Source organism: Macaca mulatta, chromosome 7 (genome assembly GCF_049350105.2).
Source record: "Macaca mulatta isolate MMU2019108-1 chromosome 7, T2T-MMU8v2.0, whole genome shotgun sequence".
Classification (NCBI taxonomy): Eukaryota; Metazoa; Chordata; class Mammalia; order Primates; family Cercopithecidae; genus Macaca; species Macaca mulatta.
The window spans coordinates 153747933-153767853 of NC_133412.1; the positions used below are offsets into that span (position 1 = coordinate 153747933).

A 19921-nucleotide genomic window follows, 5' to 3' on the forward strand; every position below is an offset into this window, starting at 1 on the left:
CTTCTTTCATTCCTAATATTGGCCATTTGTATCTCTCTCTCTCTCTCTTTTTTTTTTTTTGAGACGGAGTCTCGCTCTGTGGCCCAGGCTGGAGTGCAGTGGCTCAATCTCGGCTCACTGCAAGCTCCGCCTCCCGGGTTCAGGCCATTCTCCTGCCTCAGCCTCCTGAGTAGCTGGGACTATAGGCGCCCTCCACCGCGCCCGGCTAATTTTTTGTATTTTCAGTAAAAACGGGGTTTCACCGTGGTCTTGATCTCCTGACCTTGTGATCCGCCCGCCTCGGCCACCCAAAGTGCTGGGATTACAGGCATGAGCCACCGCGCCCGGCCGTATCTTCTCTTTTTTGTCCTAATCAGTCTGGCTAGAGATTTTTAATTCTTATCGATTTTTTCGAAGAATCTGCTTTTAGGTAATTTATTTATTTTTTTAATTTCATTGATCTTAAATGTACTGTATCCTTGCTTTTACTTACTTTGGGTTTAATTTGCTCTTGGTCTTCTAGTTTTTTACAATGGAAGCACAGACTATTGATTTGAAACATTTTTTCTTTTGTAATATACACATTTCATGTTACAGATTTCCCTCTGAGCACTTTTTAGGTGATCTCACAAATTTGGATAAATTGTGTATTAATTTTTATATAGGTAAAATATTTTCTAATTTTCCTTTTGATTTTGACACATCCATGGATTATTTGAAGTATCATGTTTAACTTCTAAATATTTGGGAAATTTTTAGGTCTCTTTCTGTTATTAATTTCTAATTTCATTCTGTTGTGGACAGACAACATATATTGTATAATTTCAATCATTTTAAATTTATTGAAATTTGTTTTATTGTTACTGGGGGGGTCCTTGTTCTTAGAGCTCCCAAGATGGTGGCAAGCCTTTTGTTCTCTGACCTGGGGTTCTTGGCCTCATGGATCCCAAGGAATGGAATCTTGAGCCATGTGGTGAGTGTTATAGCTCTATTAGAAGCCGTGGGTCACAGAAGAGAACCGTGGAATCCAGCAACTAGCGTTCAGCTTGATTAAGATGAACCAGGATACTTAGCCATGCAGGAACAATGGCAAGACTTTAGCCTGATTGGGAGTGGCAATGGGCACCTCGTTGGATCAGGAGCGCAGTGGACACCCTGCCAGATCCAGAGGGGTGGAAGTCAGTGGCGGGTCTGCAACCGCAGCAAACAGCAGTGGTGGATGGCGAGCAAAAGCTCAGCTCCAGCCGTAACAAACACAGACCAGAAGAACATGCAGTTGCAAGATTTAATAGAGTGAAAACAGAACTCCCATACAATGGGAGGGGACCCAAAGGGGGTTGCCATTGCCAGCTCGAATGCCTGGGTTTATATCCTGAGCATTGTCCCTCCCCCATGCTCTCAGGTGATAGATGATTGGCTATTTCTTTACCTCCTATTTTAGCCTAATTAGCATTTTAGTGAGCTCTTTTTACTACCTGATTGGTCAGATGTGAGCTAAGTTGCAAGCCCCGTATTTAAAGGTGGATGCGGTCACCTTCCCAACTAGGCTTAAGGATTCTTAGTCAGCCTAGGAAATCCACGTAGCCCTGTCTCTCATTATGACTCAGAATATAGTCTACCTTGGGAAATATTCAATGTGTACATGAAAAATATGTGTAATTAGCTGTTTTGGGGGAAGTATTCTATAAATGTCAATTAAATTTACTTGGTTAATAGTATTGTTCAAGTCTTCTGTATCTTTACTGACTTTCTGCCTACTGTTTTATAAATTGCTGAAAAAGGAATGTTGAAATCTCCAACTATAATTATGGATTTGACTATTTTTCCTTACAATTCTATCAGTTTTTTCTTCATATATTTTGACACTGTTAATAGGAGAACGCACATTTATGACTGTTATTCCTTCCCTTTACAATTGTTGACTTATTCATGATTCAATCACTCACATTTCTTTCTTTCACTTTTGGAAAATGAGGAGGTTTAACTCTATTATATCTTTAAGTTCTAATATAAGTCTACAAAATATTGTCAGAATTTTTTATATTACCTCGAAACAAAACTAGCCAAGTTAACCCTAACCCAAGTTAACCCTCAAATAAAAATATTTCAAAATGCTTTGAACAATCAACATAACAGAATATAAAAAACAAAACAAAACAAAACTGTCATCTCCTCTAATTCTATACTGATAATTAATTTGTGGAACTTCTATAAAAGTAAATTTTATAAGGTGACCATAAAATGAATGTTTCCAATTCCTAGCTATCTTTGCACCAAAAGCTTAAGTATTAAAAAGGAAATATTTGTTAAAAAGGAACATTCTTTGCAATTCTAATGATCTCAGCTTTTGCTTCTTACCAATTCTTATATACTTAGCACAAGGACCTATTTTCATTGCCGTCCTAAGTCTCAACAAACTAGTTAGCCAGAAATCTCTGCAAAAGTTCCACTGGGTGAAGGGACTTGCATTTTCTAATATTTTTCCTGGGTTTCTTCCACTTCTCTTTCATAACCCACATTGTAATTGGTTTTTAAAAAGCTGTTCCAACCTGACTAAATGTCTTTGCTAAACTGATCTCTAATGATGAATATTTAATGATACCCACCAAGTATTTTTCTCTCTGGAATATTATAAGTTCAAAGTGTATGAGACAAATGATACATTTAATTTTTTAAAATTTTAATTTGTCCAGCCCTTCCCCTGGAGAGAAGGAACAAACACGTATGTATTTCAGATTCCCTGGCAAAAATATTTTCCTGAATTTGTCTCTAGCCTAATAATGCACTGTCCCTCCATTTCTGCCCTACTCTGAATTCCCAGTTCTCTATCAGTGCTCAAGAAAATTTAATCTCTTCCTCAGTAAACTACTTTATTCCTATCTGAAAGTTTAATCTGGGCAGATGTTTTACTCAAAGTCTGCCCTCCATATCTCCATCTGTGTGGCTGCTATTTTACATTTTAACTTCCAAGAGGGTGAGGCTATGATTGTCTCCATCTACCCATCTTTCCATCTACTCATTTTTCCATCTACCCATACAAATACTCCACAATTTAGCACTGTGCCATCTACACTAAAGAACTCAATAAATGGTCATATGATGATCATTTCTTGACCAAAGTGCAGAAATTAAAGTTTGCTGTGGTGGAAGCTGGGAAACAGGAGATTACTGCTCTGACATTCTCAGTGTCTTGATGTAAAAAAATTACGGGGCTGCACCAGATCATCTCTGAGTCCTCTCAGCATTAACATTGTATAATTCTAATCTATCCAGACAGAAACAGTGAACAACCAGTACTTTTAACTATGCAAACTATGCAAATTTACCATTGGGAATCCAAATTGATACAACAATATTAAAAACCCAAAGCAAGCCAGACACAGTGGCTCACACCTATAATCCCAGCACTTTGGGAGGTGGAAGATCGCAGATCATCTGTGGTCAGGCATTGCAGACCAGCCTGGCCGACATGGTGAAACCCCATCTCCACTAAAAATACAAAAATTAGCCAGGCATGGTGGCACATGCCTGTGATCCCAGCTACCTGGGAGGCTGAGGCAGGAGACTTGCTTGAACTCAGGAGGCGGAGGTTGCAGTGAGCCAAGACCGTCACTGCACTCCAGCCTGGATGACAGAGTGAGATTCCATCTAAAAAAAAAAACCAAAGCAACACTCATCTACCATATTAACAGATTTATGAAAATAGTCCTCTAGATAAATCCATTTGAGTCTCTTTGACTAGTTTTCATAATAGGACTAATATCTAATTGATGTTTTATTGTATGAAATTAGATATTCCTAGTGTGTCAATAATGAAAAGATTTTACTCAATTTTTTTTCTTTTTACTTACTTCAGACTTGGCTTCACATGACTTTAATCCATTTTCAGAAACCAAATCCACTCATAGTGGATAAAAATTTGCCACAAACAAGCATACTCAAAAAGATGTGCCATTGACATAAGAAATTAAAGGGAGGGGTGTGAAGATGTTTTTAATGATGGTTCATAGGAATCAGTGCTTAGTCTTTTAAAGTGACTTTATTGGTTTTTATTTATTTATTTATTTTTTTCTTGAGATGGAGTCTCGCTCTGTCACCCAGGCTGGAGTGCAGTGGCACGATCTCGGCTCACTGCAAGCTTTGCCTCCCGGGTTCACCCCATTCTCCTGCCTCAGCCTCCTGAGTAGCTGGGACTACAGGCATCCACCACCATACCCAGCTAATTTTTTTTTTTTTTTTTTTGTAATTTTAGTAGAGACAGGGCTTCACCATGTCAGCCAGGATGGTCTCGATCTCCTGACCTCGTGATCTGCCCGCCTCAGCCTCCCAAAGTGCTGGGATTATAGGCATGAGCCACCACACGCGGCCTTAAAGTGACTATTTTAAATGAAACAATCATTGTTTGGATGAATATATCATGATGTTTGTTAAAAACTAATAAATTTAATTGGTTTTTCTTAGGTATTTAGTACCTAGAATTTTGAATTAGAGATGATTAAAAATGGCTTATATAGTTACATGTGTTCACAATCTTTCTTTTCTTAATATTTTTGTGGAGTAGATTATTGGGAAGGGTAAAAGCATGTGGCTTGCTAAGGGAATTGGGTTTGATAAAGTGCGGCTCTAATAGGTTAAAATATTAATATGCTCATCTAAGTACCCATGTTGATTTCTGAATAAGCACTTTAGATCCATTACAAATTTCAGATTTTGTAACAAAGAAAAAAATACCAATTCAACTGGCAACCTTTTGTTTAATTTTTGAAGAGCAGGATGAAATTGACTAGTTAAATATGGCGAGCAGGTTAGTCTTGACCACTTCAAGAGAATAAACATATCTTCATATTTCAGCATGATTTGATTGCCTGTAAGGTTTTAAATGTGTCATGTAATCTTTACTGCAAAAATAGCAATTAAATTTTTGTTAGAATTTTAGAAAGGCTGAAACTAGAAAATGATTTTTTAAAAGTTTTTAAAATCACCAATTTAACATGTGTTGTACACTCACTGTGTGTTCTGGAGTCAAGGCAGTGCTTGCCTTCAAAAGCCCATACAATCTAGTAGAAGAGCATTTCCCTAACATCAATATTCACCTATAGTTTTACTACTGTTTTCTCTTACATTTACTTAAAAGTTAACCTTGCACTCTAAATCTCTGTATAGGGGAGGCTTAAAGGATGGAGAGAAGCACAGAGCTGTATTTGCATATTAGTTTACATATGACTTCTTATCAAAGCATGGAGTAGTTATAAATGAGATAACTGGAGTATTGTAGGGTTAATGCTCTCTCAAATTCTCCCATGGTTGCCACTACTATTCCTAAGCAATATCTGTAAAAATCAATGTAATAATCCATTAGTGATATATTTTTATAGTCATTAAAATAAAAATGTTTATACATCACCTACAATCTTGAATTGTACTAGGAATTATACATAGCATGCTTTAGAAGCTACTGTTGTAGAAGATTTAAGATATGTACAGAAATAGCTGACCTGAGAAAGTGCTAACAGCCATTAATTGCTGTGAGCAAGGTATAAACAAATCACAAAGATTCAATGAGAGAGAAATGAGTTCAAGGAACAAAAAATGTACTTATATCACACACGTGCTTACACTGAACAAATATGACAGGGCTTTGGCAAACTCTGCTTCCATGGACTCTGCCGAAAGCCATTATTAATGCTTCCTCACCTACCTCATCTTATCCCATAAAACATCTGTTTGTTTAAAAAGAAACTGTATACTAACTCTTCAACTACAAGTTAAAAATCATGACTTTTCTTTCAAGGGGAAGAAGAATGGAGAATAAACATGCCTTCTGCAATTTTACTAAAAAATTCTAATGTTAATTAAAACCATATATTTAGTATGGATAAAGGTAATAAATGGCGATGTCTTGGATAAAACCATGCTCCTCTGTGAATTCAAATGAGTGATGCTGTGTTACTGGCTGACTTTTGAACATTCTGTTCTATTTGAAACAGCTGAACCAGGAAGGAAGCCTGTATGTCCTACAGAAACCCAATTAGGCTTGATGAAAGAGAGGCCATGAAATGCTTTTCTTGTCTACCAAGACAGAGAAAATGTTGTGTTAGATTCAGCTTTGAAATGAATTCTAAATATAAGCTTTTAGATCAGGCTTTGTCCAGTTAGCTTGGTCAACTTAAGACAATATTACATTTGATGCTCTCACAATTGGGGATGATGGTCCTGCTCAAAATCCTGACAGGCTTCTAGAAAGCTGATCCTTTTTGTTCTGGTGATTGCCACAGGAATAAACAGAGGAGATGGCTCTAGCCTTGGAGTGATTGAAAGAGAACCTGACTTGCCCACTTCCTGCTAACCCTTCCCTACACCAGCAGTGTGGTCATGTTGGATGTTTCATTACCTTCTTACAACAGCAACAACATAAGAGAAGCCAGCTGCCAACACAGTCTGCTATTCCAACAGTTATTTGTCTGTCAACAGGAATATAGTCAGAATCTACAACTGAAATTCTAATAGTGATCCTCTCCCAAACTGAGATGTGGATAAATGTTTTCTTGTGCCTTGTCAGTATGAACCTCTTTTCAAAAGACTCTTGAGCATCTTTCTTTCCTCTGAACCCCCAATGCAGTTTACTGGGGCCACTTTTATGGGGCTATCTTTATAGCATTTAGCCCTTTTCTTTTTTGTGCCACAGTAATTTGTATGAAGGATTTAAATTCCTAAGGGTTGGTAATGTTTTTTCTTATTGTGCCATTCTCTTGAGCTTCTAGCACAGTGCCTTGATTTGCATTAGAAATCCAATAAATGTTTGATGAATTCTGTGTTTAGAAAAACAACAACAAAAACATGAATATTGTCCAATTACAACAAAAAAGTCAGAGATTTTTGCTTCATTTTGTTCACTGACGTGAGTCCCATGCACCTAGAAAGTTCTTGGCACACAACTGACACTCAATAAATATTTGCGGAATGAATAAGTATTATGACTTTCCAAAGAGCTTGGAGAGTATCTATTTGATTGGCAAATACAGAAAAGGAAATATGTCACATAATGTGTAAAGGAAGAAGTAGATTAGTGATTTCTTCTTCCTCTAGACCAGAGGTTGGAAAACATTTTCTATAGAGGGCCAGACAGTAAATATTTTAATCTTTGTGGGCCATATGGTTTCTGTAGCAACTATTCAACTCTACTCTTCAGTGCAAAAGCAGCCAAAGACAATATGTGAATAAATGAGTGTGGTTGTATTACAATAAAACTTTATTTACAAAAATAGTTGGCAGGCAAGATTGGACCCATGAGCAGTTTGCCAACCTCTGCTCTAGAGCACCTGTGTCTGTTAGAATTAAGATAACTAGGTAAATATTCTCTCCTTTAATACCATGCTTTCTGCATCTTTACACATTTGTTCCCCAACCACACACCCACAGGTACTGTGATTTGCAACATGGTAGCTGTACAATATATGTTTGTTGCATTAAACTGAGTTTTACACTGATTCCCTGGAACTGTAGTTTTCAGTAGAACCAGTTAACTCAAGTCCCTGTAATTTGCCTTTTCTTTGAATTCTGTCTTAGCAAATGTGGGGAAAGTTAATAGCTGCTGAAATAATGTCTTCTGAAACTGATGGAGTAAGGGGCACATTCTCTCTTGAGTTCCTGTTTCTCTTATTTGAAGCATTTTCTTCAGGATGTCAATGAGGTATCATAGCTGGCTCTTCTGATTATCCATGAAGACAAGAAATGACTAACACAACTTTCTCATTACTCATTTAAGCTCACTGTTCTTTTAAAGCTACCTTCTCTCTCAGTCTTTTTAAAAAACTTATTTTCATGAAAGGAGTATGAGAAAATGACCACTGGTATCTACAATTGGCAAAAATGTGTTCCTATATTTTCCTCTCCAATGACTACCAAAAATGTTATATTCCTGCGAGTTTTACGTCAGATTACTATATTATTTCAGGCCGGAACCTGTGACATATGGTGATAGTAGATATATCCATTGCTGAAATGTATCCGTTTAAAAAATATTTAAGTAGTATTAATGTGGAACAACGCCAAAATAAAATGTGTTCTGCAGCTCTATCCTATATTTGCACTATCTACTTGCAAAATTTTCAAGCTTATTTTTCATTTTGCTAAGTGCTGGCCCCTCTTATGAACTAGGCCTGATTCCCTCTTCAGCTGCAAATGTAATTTTAAAAAGAACTCCAATGAGATTACTTGCTGAACATGTTAAACATTCATAGCTTTGCCATATGCTGTTATGGAAATTGCATTGATTTATAGCAATTTGGGTGCCACTAGATAGCACTGATTCACCTGATACCAACTCTAAGTGTACTGGAAAATAATGTTTTAAATGTTTCATTTGCATCTAGACCTCTGTTGAACTAAGAGGCATGTACTATGTTTATGCATTTTCGGAGAACACTGATTTTTACATGTTGAAAATATATTCCTGTATTTGGTGACTTCTAGAAAAAATTAGGTATATAAGGTCTAAACTCATACTGTCATGGCACAGTGGTCAATGACGTAAATTACTAAAGCCAGGCAGACTTAGGTTTTAATCCTGATTCACCCATTTAATTACTCTACAGCCTTGCTTTCTTCAATGGTATAAAGGAAAAATAGTCATGCTTATCTGAGAGGATTGACGTGAATATTAAATATGATAATGTATATAAGGCATGTAACACCTACAAAAAGAGAAATGTCTTGTGGTTTGTTCTAAAATATGCTCAATAATCATTAGCTCTTGTAGCCTAAACTTTGTATTTCTGTTATAGATTAGCGGCACTCCTTTAAATGGTGGAGAAATGCTTGAGTTTGCAGGACCTGACTGGGAATGTTGGAAGATGATTTAGAGAACTTAAAAATTGCCATACGAGACAAGGTCACTACTATAGTGAATATACGGATCTATTAAAAACAAAGGTAAAAGGGAACAAAGTCACAGGATGTTCTCTTTACAGTAAGAGTATCAATAACCTGTCCTAATTGTGTTAATTTTTATTTGTAAGGGAGGAAGTATAATGCTCATTTTAAGCATGCTAAGAAGGACTTATGGAAATGAACACTGTCTTTATATCCACTGAGCATTCTATCCAATTACATTCAGAGGAGGAAAGACGCTTCTTAGAAATAATTATATTTCACAGTAATAAGTGAATATATACAGTGTAATGAATATTCATACATATTCAAGTTTGTAAGAACACAAAAAAGCCAGAAAACCCTTAGCTTTTTTTTTGTAATTGACTTGGAGTGCACATTTGAATATAGATGGATTCTCTCTGGGTCAGCATTCTCAACAGAGGGCATCTTTGCCCTCCAGGGAACATTTGACAATGTCAGGAGACATTTTTGGATGTTACAACTTGAGATGGGAGATGTTACTGGCATCTAGTGCATACGTTTTAGGGATGCAACTAAATATACTGCAATGCATAAAACTGCCTCTACCACAATGAATTAACTGGCCCCAAATATCAAGAATGCCAAGGTTGAGAAACCCTGCTCTAAACTGAGAGCTGCCCAAGATCAAATGGATTTTAAATCACCCAGATCCCAGATGGATACTGGGTAGGCTCTAGAGAATGTATACTTTTTGTTAATATAGTTAAGTCTTCCCAGTGTCCTGTGCTGGCTCCATGGTAATGAAACAAAAGCTGAAGTATCAATACGGAGTTCATATCCCCTCTAGAAGAAAATGACTAGAATTCCAAAGTACAATATATTATCTGACCTACTGCAGACTTCAGTGTGGACAGCAGCTAGACTTATACATAGAAGAAGGTGAACATCACACTAAGACTTTGACCAAACAGTGACCAGGGGTTTCTTGGCTCTTAAGCAGCACCAGTTCCCGTGAACAAGTAACATATCAAGCAGTGATGGCATAGACTTAAGGCTTACTTCCCAGACAAAATGTGATAAGCACAAACTCTGGATTTTTATTCTCTATTTCCACAGAATTGAAAATCTATTTAATATATCAAGGAAAATATTTTCTTTCACAAGTACCCTTACACAAACAGAGGCTGCTTAAGAGGTTGTAGCCTTAAACATGGATACTACTTAAAGACTAAAAATGTATATAAAGAACATTACTTTGAAACTTTTGGTTCTGTACTTGATGTCATCTTGGTGATGCTGAAGAGAATTTCTGCGAACTCTGTATTTAGAGTATCTTCCATCAGTTCTCTCAGATGAACTGCAGGAATCCTGGGGAAAAAAGCAAAGGGTCTGAACTGGTAGATGAAAGACAATTGGTGCTTGAAATTAGAGTAAGAAAGAGTCTATATGTAGCTAAAAATGAAAATAAATAATTACAAAAATTTAGAGATATATAGGAGAATCACAGGCCACCATAGAGAAAGAAGGTTACATGCAGTGGCTCAAACCTGTAATCCCAGCACTTTAGGAGGCCAAGGTGGGAGGACTGCTCTACTCCAGGAGTTCAAGACCAGCCTGGGCAACATGATGAAACCTCACCTCTATAAAAAAAATACAAAAACTAGTCAGATGTGGTGGTGCATGCCTGTAGTCCCAGCTACTCAGGAGGCTGAGGTGGGAGAAGGAGGATCGCTTGAGCCCAGGAGGCAGAGGTTGCAGTGAGATTGTGCTACTGCACTCCAGCCTGGGTGAAAGAGCAAGGCTCTGTCTTAAAAAAAAAAAAAAAAAGAAAAGAAAAAGAAAAAGAAGAAAATTGTCACTGTGGATAAAACCATAAAAATACAATGCATCCTACAGTGGTTACCTGAATTCTTTTAACAACTAGTCCCTATGCCCATCTACAGTGACTGACACCCTTTAGAACAAGGTTCAAGCAGCAATGTACTGTCCAAAGATCTCATTAATGACACATGCCACATTTGGATGCTGTGTACTATCCCTTGGATTGGTACTTAGCGTCAATATATTCTTGTTTTAAAAAATTGCTACCTATAAAACTAGAGCCCTTTTACTTCACTTATCCATAAACAACATCCTACCTTTTAACTATTATGTCACGTAGATTTTTAAATTTAAGGATAGCTCCTTTGCCTTTATAAACAGAAAAAGATTCAGGTAATAAAAAAAAATAAGAAAACAAAAATTTCCAGGGCCTGCCTTTTTTTCTTTCTTTTCTCTTCATTTCTTGTGGGAAGAAGGAAAAGGAACACAGCAAACAAGTTACTCTAGACAATTATTTAGACATTTCTATTATTATTTAGGGAGAAATTAGAAAAACAATGAGGATAACTGATTTTGGTATGTAAAAAAAAATACATATAGGGATTTAGTGTCCCTCAACGTCACAAGAAACCTTAAACTTACTGAATGTTCAAGCTAGAAGGGGTATTATAATTCCAAAGTTCTCATGCTTAGTACAAAAACAAAACAAAACACAAACCTCTAAAAACTAGAGCCCAGGGAAGTTAAAATGATTTGCCCAAGGCTGGACAATTTGTGGCAGTTTGGACTTGGAACTCAATGCTACTTCCTTTCCACCTAATCAAAAATGTAATGTTTAAATATGGAATTGTAGAGATAAAACAATTTTTTTTTGAGACAGAGTCTTACTCTGTCACCCAGGCTAGAGTGCAATGGTGTGATCTCAGCTCACTGCAACCTCTGCCTCCTGGGTTCAAGCAATTTTCCTGCCCCAGCCTCCTGAGTATCTGGGATTACAGGCATGTGCCACCACAACTGGCTAATTTTATATTTTTAGTAGAGATGGGGTTTTGCCATGTTGGTCAGGCTGGTCTTGAACTCCTGAACTCAGGTGGTCCGCCCACTTCAGCCTCCCAAAGTGCTGAGACTACAGGCGTGAGCCACCACGCCCGGCCAACAATTCTTTCAAAATAAATATGACCACATTTAAACAAGAATAAAGTCAGGCCATCCAAATAGGATAAGGTCTGTACTCACACTTAAAGTCATAGGATATGGTCTATGTATCAAGAAATACGTATATAGGAACCCAGAGATAATATTGTTCAAGTGCCTCGTCACATGAATGTGGACATATCTCCTGAGGCATTAAGTGATTTTTGTCTGGTGCATGAGTTTGGACCAGAACTTAGGTCTTTGTATTCTTGCTCACACCACACTGATTTTTAGAAAGTTTAAAGGGTTTGAATAAATATAATCTACATCTAATAATCTCAAGGCTTTATGTATTTCATTTAAGGCCATGTCTAGTCATATTTATTAAGTTGATTAAAATCAGCTCTTTGTAATCACATAGAGGACTTTAGAGTACATGTAGAATGGATTTTAAGCTAAAAGCAGCAGGGCGAAGCAGATGGGCTCTGCTGTTTTACACAGAATTAGATCCCACCTCCAGCTAGTTTATAGGCTCCAAGCTTCAGTGTCCTCATCTATAAAATGGGCGAAAATAATACCCATCTATAGGGTATCTCTGAAGATTAGGAAACATGTACCATAAAGTACTTAGCACCTGCTAAGTATCATGCAGTGTGTGCATAACACTTGCTAATTAAAATTAACTCTTTCCCTTTTCAAGCTAAAGGTTTCAATTTTAATATATTGGAAAGTACAATGCTGAGCTCTGAAAAAGACCTTCCCCCAAAATTTCACTATTTAGGCATCTTCATATGTGAGTCTGTATGTATATGAGCTAGACTTGTAGATGATCACCAGCTCATAGGATTAAAAATAATAATAATTAGCCTTTTGGTAATAGTAGAGAATACAACTTTTAAACTGTACTTATGAACATTCAGGTCATTGTAGACAACTGGGGCAAAAGTGATCTGTCACTGGAGGTTACACTTTATATTTTTATGCTGGTATTAGACAGGTGTCTATTTCTCAGTGACGAGGGCCACCTGTTTCCCATACTTTCTCTTGTCTCCCCTTCATTTACTTGGATAATTTCTGTTAGCTACAGAGAAAAAACGAAAAGAATATGGATATAACATATTGCCTCCTAACACATCGGGTTGTTTAAGAGTAAACAGAAATTGCATTGTTTTGGATACTGGTTTCATAATTCTTTAATAGATATTTAAACTGCAAATATATAATCAAATCATGAGAAAGAATCAAAACTCAGTAAAATATATTTGAAACACTTGGTTTTGTTCAATTTGGGATAGTCTAGCTTTGTAGATGTGTCAGCTAAACTGGATCTCACTCAAAAATGTTAGTTACAGAACTACCAAAAGATGCTTAATGCAAGGTAATTTTAAGATAGTGTAGACCTTGGGAACCACATTTTATCAATGCTTCCAATAAATCAATATGGCATGATCTGGCTATTTTCCTATCCACTGTATCTTCAAATAATATGTCAGATCTAAACAGAATCTAAATATAACATAAGTTATATTTTAAGGTCAATGTGAAATATGATTACATGGTTGCCAAAAAGAAATCCTTCCCATTGTTAGCTTCAGCTATACACGGTCAATAAATTATAAATCATTAAAATTTTACATTGCATCTGCAGTCCTAAGGCTATATATGACATTCTTGGGACCAGACCTTGTCCGGCAGGACTGGCAACAGAGATATTTGTTTTGAGTATCTCCTCTATGAGGAATTTAAAAAATTACAGAAGGTAAATTAACACATGTAACAAATTGGCTTGATAATGAAATGCTTTGTGGTTAGAGGTCTATCAATAAATGGCCATGAAATATGAAATGTGAAATTTATGTGGGTTTGAGTTCATATGTCATAGTATAAAGATAACCTAGGAATTACCATATGTCTAAAACAAACAGTACCCATATAATTCACAAATTAAAATTGCTAATCAAAAAAGTTACCTACTGTCAGTGTAATGTGTAACTCCCTTTAATTCTTAGGCTTTTCTAAATTATTGTTAAAGCTTTAGGGGCCCAACTGAGCGTCTAGTAGTACAGTAAAAGTATCTTCCTATCTTGTGCTAATATATAAGTTGCACCTGTTTTCAATTCTAACTTCACAAATGTCAATAAACTCTGATAAGGTGGTATGTTAAAAGTCCCCAATGTTTTTTAGTCCTTCTTCCTTCACTATACTTTTCTTTGCACATCAGGAAGATGTCAAGTGTTCTCACTCAGATAAAATACTGAAAGAGACAAGCCAACTCTTTCTTACTCTGAAGTCTTTGAAATCTTCTAGTAGGCTCAGTTTCTCAGGCACAGACTCCAGATGGTCCAAGGCCACTCGGGTACTCTGAAATAGAAAACATAAGGAAACCAAACGTTATAAAAAATTGATTAATACTCTCAGAATCCACATACTAAAAGTCAGATGCACCACTGGAAGAAGCAGTTCAAGCTGTAGATTTAGACAGTCAAATAAGAACATATATAATAGTGTTTCCAAGATAAATGTATCTTTTGAAATCAGAAGAATTATTTCCTTTCAAAAACTATATGAGATGCATTTGCAAGACTGATTCAGATACAAAAATTCTTCCTGGATAATTGCTTTCAACTGATATGCTATGAAACTTTCTATAGACTATTTCATATTAATATTAATTTACAAACCTGCTTCAGTGAACATCAGAAATAAACCATGAGGTAATACTGAGAAATAGATGAATCTGCAGTTACTTATCTATGGAGCATACTAGAGATTCTCAAATGTTGCCATTATAAAGAAGAAAAGAGTTCTCGGCAATTATTTCAGTTAAAAGGGAAGGAGGAGTGGTTCTCAAGATTTGGAAGAAATATCTGAAATTAAACATTTGCTTCAGGGACACAAGATCCTGTGGATCATAAGTCAGTAACTTATTGCATAGTCTTTAATTAGCTGATCACTTACACCCACCTGTGAACATTAACAGAGAATGATCTGAAAATTATTTCAAAGCAAACATAAAATAAAAAGTTAAATGGTAAAATAACCTTAAGACTAGAGACTGCATATATATTATAAGCATCTCTGTATTCTCAGTTCTGTCACAAGGCCACACATCTTAGGCGGGTAACAGGTGCTAGCTCTTACATTTAAAATGAATTTTAATTGTTCAGTGAAATAAACCATAAACCCTATGGCTGACACATGGGAAGAAAGTGATGTGTCCTGCAAGAATCTGGACATGAATTTACACAAAGTTGCAGAGAAGTAAGTGTCCCCTCAGTATTCCATGTACTTCCCTACTTCTCCCCTGTGAAAGTTCTAAACAATGGATTCTGAGAGTGTCACTTCTGGAATGAGACAGTTGAACCTGAGCGTTCCCCCTTCTATCCCAGCCCCTGCCATGAGGACCCTGATGGCCACATGCTCCAAAAGGCATAACTACAAGATTAACATGAGAGCTGCCCACCATATTGGATTTCATGTGAGTCACACAATAACCTCTATTGTGTTAAGCCATAAGATTTCAGGGTTAGTTATCAATGCATCATATAGCATTAATTATCATAAATAATACCTACCCTGAGAATTAAATAATGAAATTGTAAGCTAAATAAGTAGTCAACTGGCTCATTTTGTGGAATGGGGAGTCTCTCAATTAAGAATATGTATTTTTTTTTTTTTCCGGAGACAGGGTCTCACTCTGTTGTCCAGGCTAGAGTGCAAAGGCACATTCACAGCTCACTGCAGTCTCAACCTCCTGGGCTCAAGCGATCCTCCGACGTCAGCCTCTGAGGACCTGGGACTACCGGCATACACTACCATACCCAGATAATTCTTGTATATTTTTTTCTCGGGAGGAGTTCATTATTTTCTCAGTTAACTTTCCTATTTGAAATCTCCTATTTCCCCGAACAGAAAGATGCTGTTCTCTACCTGGCATATCCAATCCAGAGCCTCATTGATGCAGGTTCCCCCACAGCATATACTTTACATCTTTCACAGGGTTCAGGGGTAGAGGCAGTTATGGAGACAGAGGGCTGAGGGTCTAACCCTTCCTTACAGACACTTTCAATGTACCCATCCACCCCCTCCTTCAACAGTAACTGTGCTGATTATTCCCATGCAAAAGCCTTTCCAGAATTTTGCAGGGTGAATGATCTTCGATTGCTTTCCATTGCTATCCTCTTGGCAGGTCCTTGAGTTTCACCTTGTCTGTTCCGAGTCATTTTACTACTTTTCAGTGTTCTGTGACTTGGAGTTACAGATGTCTTCTATTTTGACAAGTGTAAATCAGTTTTTCTATTGCTTCATATCCTTATTTTTGTAATTAGATTTTTGAGAAGGGCAGAAACACCTTAACTCTGCTATTCCAAAAAGGAAATCTGCGTGCTGTTTCTTCAGGTTCATAAAGTTCTCTTTCTCAAGTTCCATTTAAAGGATTTAGTATTTTGTTCATTCTGCTTTAACATTTATATTATTGTTAGTCTTTAGGCCACATGTACTCACTCACACTGCTGTGCGTTTTAGATGACTTTATTTAATTTTTTCATGTGTAGGAAAGATTCACCAAAGTGATGTGTTTGTTACTATAGGCCACGACATGTAGGCTTAGGAGCTTGCAGTTTTAGCCACTGTATATGCTATATTTATTTAAACAATAAAATTATAGGTTTTCTCAGGAATTATACTGACCCTTGAACAATAAAATACAAAGCAATGCCCTGATGATTTTAAAGCAAAATTTTATGCATTGCATAAAATCGTCTTCATAAACACACTCCAATAATATCTGTAGTATTAAAACTTTATTTCCTTTTTTTGCCCCATATTTTTCTCATTTAGAAGTGATCTTCTGAAGCAAGGTTAAGTAAGTATGTAAAACTCATTCTGTGCTCAAAATAAGCAAATGATCTCTTGCCCTGCTGTAAAACGCAGCATGTTATGTAAATAGTTTTGCTTAAAATTTTCAATCAACCAGGTGACTACCTGAAACCATTCTTTTCCTTGCATGCGTTTACATACTATTTTTTGACTATTATGTTTTTGGATGTATATTCAAATGGCTATGTTTTTGTGAGTGAATTCTGAAAAACTCCTTAACTCCTTCTGTTCTCGGTGCAGTTATTTTTATTCTCCCCTCCCTTGCCTTCCCCCCCACCCCCATATCTCCATCAACCAATCTTTATACTTTCTCACTATTGATTTCACTTGTGGCTTATTTTATATTCCATTTATGCATTGCTTATAAATACCTTCCTCAATATCAGAAACACCTTCTGGTACACATACCTTTCTTTTCATCCTTATATTCTAGTCAATTAACAACAATGTCTATCTTCGAGATCATAGAAAGATCCACAAACATAGACGGCACGGTTCCTGTTCCTCAGGAGCATTTAGCTTACCCAGGGGAGCAAAGGATGTAATAATTATACAAAGAAAAAAGTTATTTGTACTTATTTTAAGGGAATTGCATGCACAAATGCTGAACTAACTAGGGCATTTTCAACAACAAGATAGATGTGAAGTAATGAAGATGATGAGTCCAATCCTACAGGCGTCTCAGGTCTCATAATTTCATGATTAAGTGATTTTTTTTGGGAGAAAAATATATTTTCTGGCTCTTCTCTCTCTTTCTCTGCATCTATGTGAGTGTACTTAAAACTGCCACTTTGGCATACAGACTCAAGAACATGAATAACATTGCAACTTTTTCTTTTTTTTTAAATTTAAGATTGGCTGGGATTCTGTGATTAGAATCTTGTCACATTACTTGAGATTTCAAAATTATTTTCACCCCAAAGCTCATAGCCAGAGAGACAAGATCCATTAGCAGATGAATAGTTCAAAATAAGGAACTTGCTGTATTTCAGAGATGTCATGAGGACCTATGTCACGTTAATTCCCAGGCAAATACTTTGTGCAGAGTCAGGGAAACATTTTGTCTTTTCAGTTGGTTAATTTTTTTTCTACCTTACGTTATCTAATGCCTTAAAGGGCATGGACAAGTCCCCACTGTTAAAAACTTAAGGGAGCAAAGTTTATTTCAATAATGTCACCAGCATATGACATGTGCTTAATTTGTCTTTAATTCTTTTCAAGAATAAATAAATCAGATGCTTACAAAGGGGTTTAAAATTAGAAAGCAAAGAAAAGTTCACAATTAAGATTCCACTTCATAAAGGGCCAGTACATTGTATATATTTGATTTATCTCAGAGGCTAGAAGAGCTGGATTTCCAGGGGCCTAGAAGTAGGGTCAAAACAGATGATCTGTTCATCTTAATCCTGTGTAGTAGCAAAACAAAAGACTGAACAATGAACACATAATTTGAGTTTGAATACACTTCATAATCCCTCACACCACCGTATGAGGTAGGTACGTATTATTGTTATCATCATTATGCAGATGAGGCAACTGAGGACTGGAGAACATAAATAACCTCCTTACAGTCAGATGGTGGCAAAGCTGTGATGCAAATCCAAGCAGCCGAAATGCAGAAATGGCAAGGTTCTTATTAGGAAAATATTTTCATGGCAAATTGCCAGCTAAAACAGACTATATTGCAACTAGAAGCCGAAATAGTGAGTGCTTTATGTAAATTCCTAACCTCTCTCTAGCTATTAACTCTTAGCAGCTAGATTTTGAAGATGTGTCCTTGATAGGCTTATTTCTGAAAGAAAAGTTTTAAGATGAAACCATAAAGAATGTCATCTCACTGGTGTTAAAGAGTCTGTACTCAGGACCACGTGTCTAAACAGACTCTTGTGTAAGCAAATGCGCACGTGCATACACACACTCAGGGTCTGCAGAGTCCTTCTGTTGATTAGAGGATGTTAAATGTCAGAGGAGTTTTATGATACTAACACTGCCTTTTCTTTTTTTCATAACATTTAACACTAGTGAAGCATACTATCTGGCCGCTAAGAGGTGTTTCAAATAAATGTTGGCTGAATGCAGACAAAGGTAGACTTATCATGTTCTAATAAACTCACTGAATCTTGACCTCTTTATTAAAAACCCAGAAGCACAAGTTTGAAGTTTTATTTATTTCTTCTAGACTAAGGGCAAGATCAAGTGGTAGAAGCAACAGTGAAATCCAGAAATCTTGTCCAATAGGCCCTGTGGCCTTTGCACCTACAGATGTGTTTGGCTATCTGTTGACAAGGGCAAAGAGTAAGCTCTCAGTTTTGCCATTCCAAAATCTTCAACAAACACTAAACTCCTATGAAGTTGAGCTCTCTGTACTGTTCCACAGTACATTTTTCCTTAGGAGTTCTTTTATTTCTGACTGCAGGGAAACTAAATAATATAGTATGACAACATAAGTAGCAGCAATTAGGAATTAAAAAGGGGAAATACATTGCAATTCTTAGATTCCTGTCTCCTGTAGAGAAAACTTAAGGAACAGATTTAGCCATAAATATATTTTAGTATTTGTACTGCTCTTTGAAAAAAAAGGACATTTATTTTCTTATTAACATATAACAACTACCATTTTCTTATAGTGTTATTGAAATCATATGTGTTTTGAGGTTTAGATGATGAATAAATTAAAGGAGATGATATCTACATTTTTATTTCAAAAATAAATGTGTGAGTTTTTGGCACTGCACACATGTTAAATAAATAAGGCTATGAAGCAGTTTATTTGGGTTCAAAAATGCAATTCTATTTCATTTGGAAACAGATCCACTGCAAAACTTTCCTGACAAATGGCTGAAAGGTGGTAAAAGGACCTGAGTAAACACGTTTCTAGGAGAGGAAGGGTGAGATCATAAAAAGGATAGACTGTATGCCTTTTCACTTGGGGTAACTCGATCCAGCACAGCTGTATTGGCTTCATAGGGCCCTGTTTTCCAAATTGTATAAGACACTCACTGGAACCAAACCAAACAGTAGCAGAGAAGAGGCCAGCAAAGTCATGGTGCTGATGCACATCCTTTATGAGCCCCAGTGTTCAAAGTTGTGTGTATTTCTTGGGATATCAGAGGAGTCCTCTATTTCTAGACTGTATTTTAGAAGTGGTCTAAAAAATCAGATACCACCTTAGAAGTGTTTACATGTGTATTGAGGTAAGAGGGTACATAAGGCTTGTTAAGTAAAAATGCTTGTGAAGTTAACATGGCACTACGAC

The 19921-nt window shown here is 36.5% G+C and overlaps 1 protein-coding gene and 1 long non-coding RNA gene across 12 annotated transcripts in view; one reads left to right on the forward strand and one right to left on the reverse strand.

Moving 5' to 3' along the window:
* The window catches only part of LOC106999512 (uncharacterized), a 60217-nt gene extending 58522 nt beyond the window's left edge, over window positions 1–1695 (forward strand). For 2 of the 3 annotated variants that reach the window (XR_013395392.1, XR_001446370.3), the window contains exon 5: window positions 865–1695. This is a non-coding gene — a long non-coding RNA (uncharacterized LOC106999512). The remainder of the gene's footprint in view (window positions 1–864) is intronic. The other variant, XR_013395393.1, reaches the window with a different exon arrangement.
* CEP128 (centrosomal protein 128) overlaps window positions 1–19921 on the reverse strand; it is a 457806-nt gene that overhangs the window by 35046 nt on the left and 402839 nt on the right. For all 9 annotated transcript variants that reach the window (XM_077938779.1, XM_015144269.3, XM_077938780.1 and 6 more), the window contains 2 exons: window positions 14071–14148; window positions 10087–10200 (listed from right to left, as the gene is read on the reverse strand). In XM_077938779.1, coding sequence (XP_077794905.1) covers window positions 10087–10200; window positions 14071–14148 — 192 coding nt within the window. The remainder of the gene's footprint in view (window positions 1–10086; window positions 10201–14070; window positions 14149–19921) is intronic.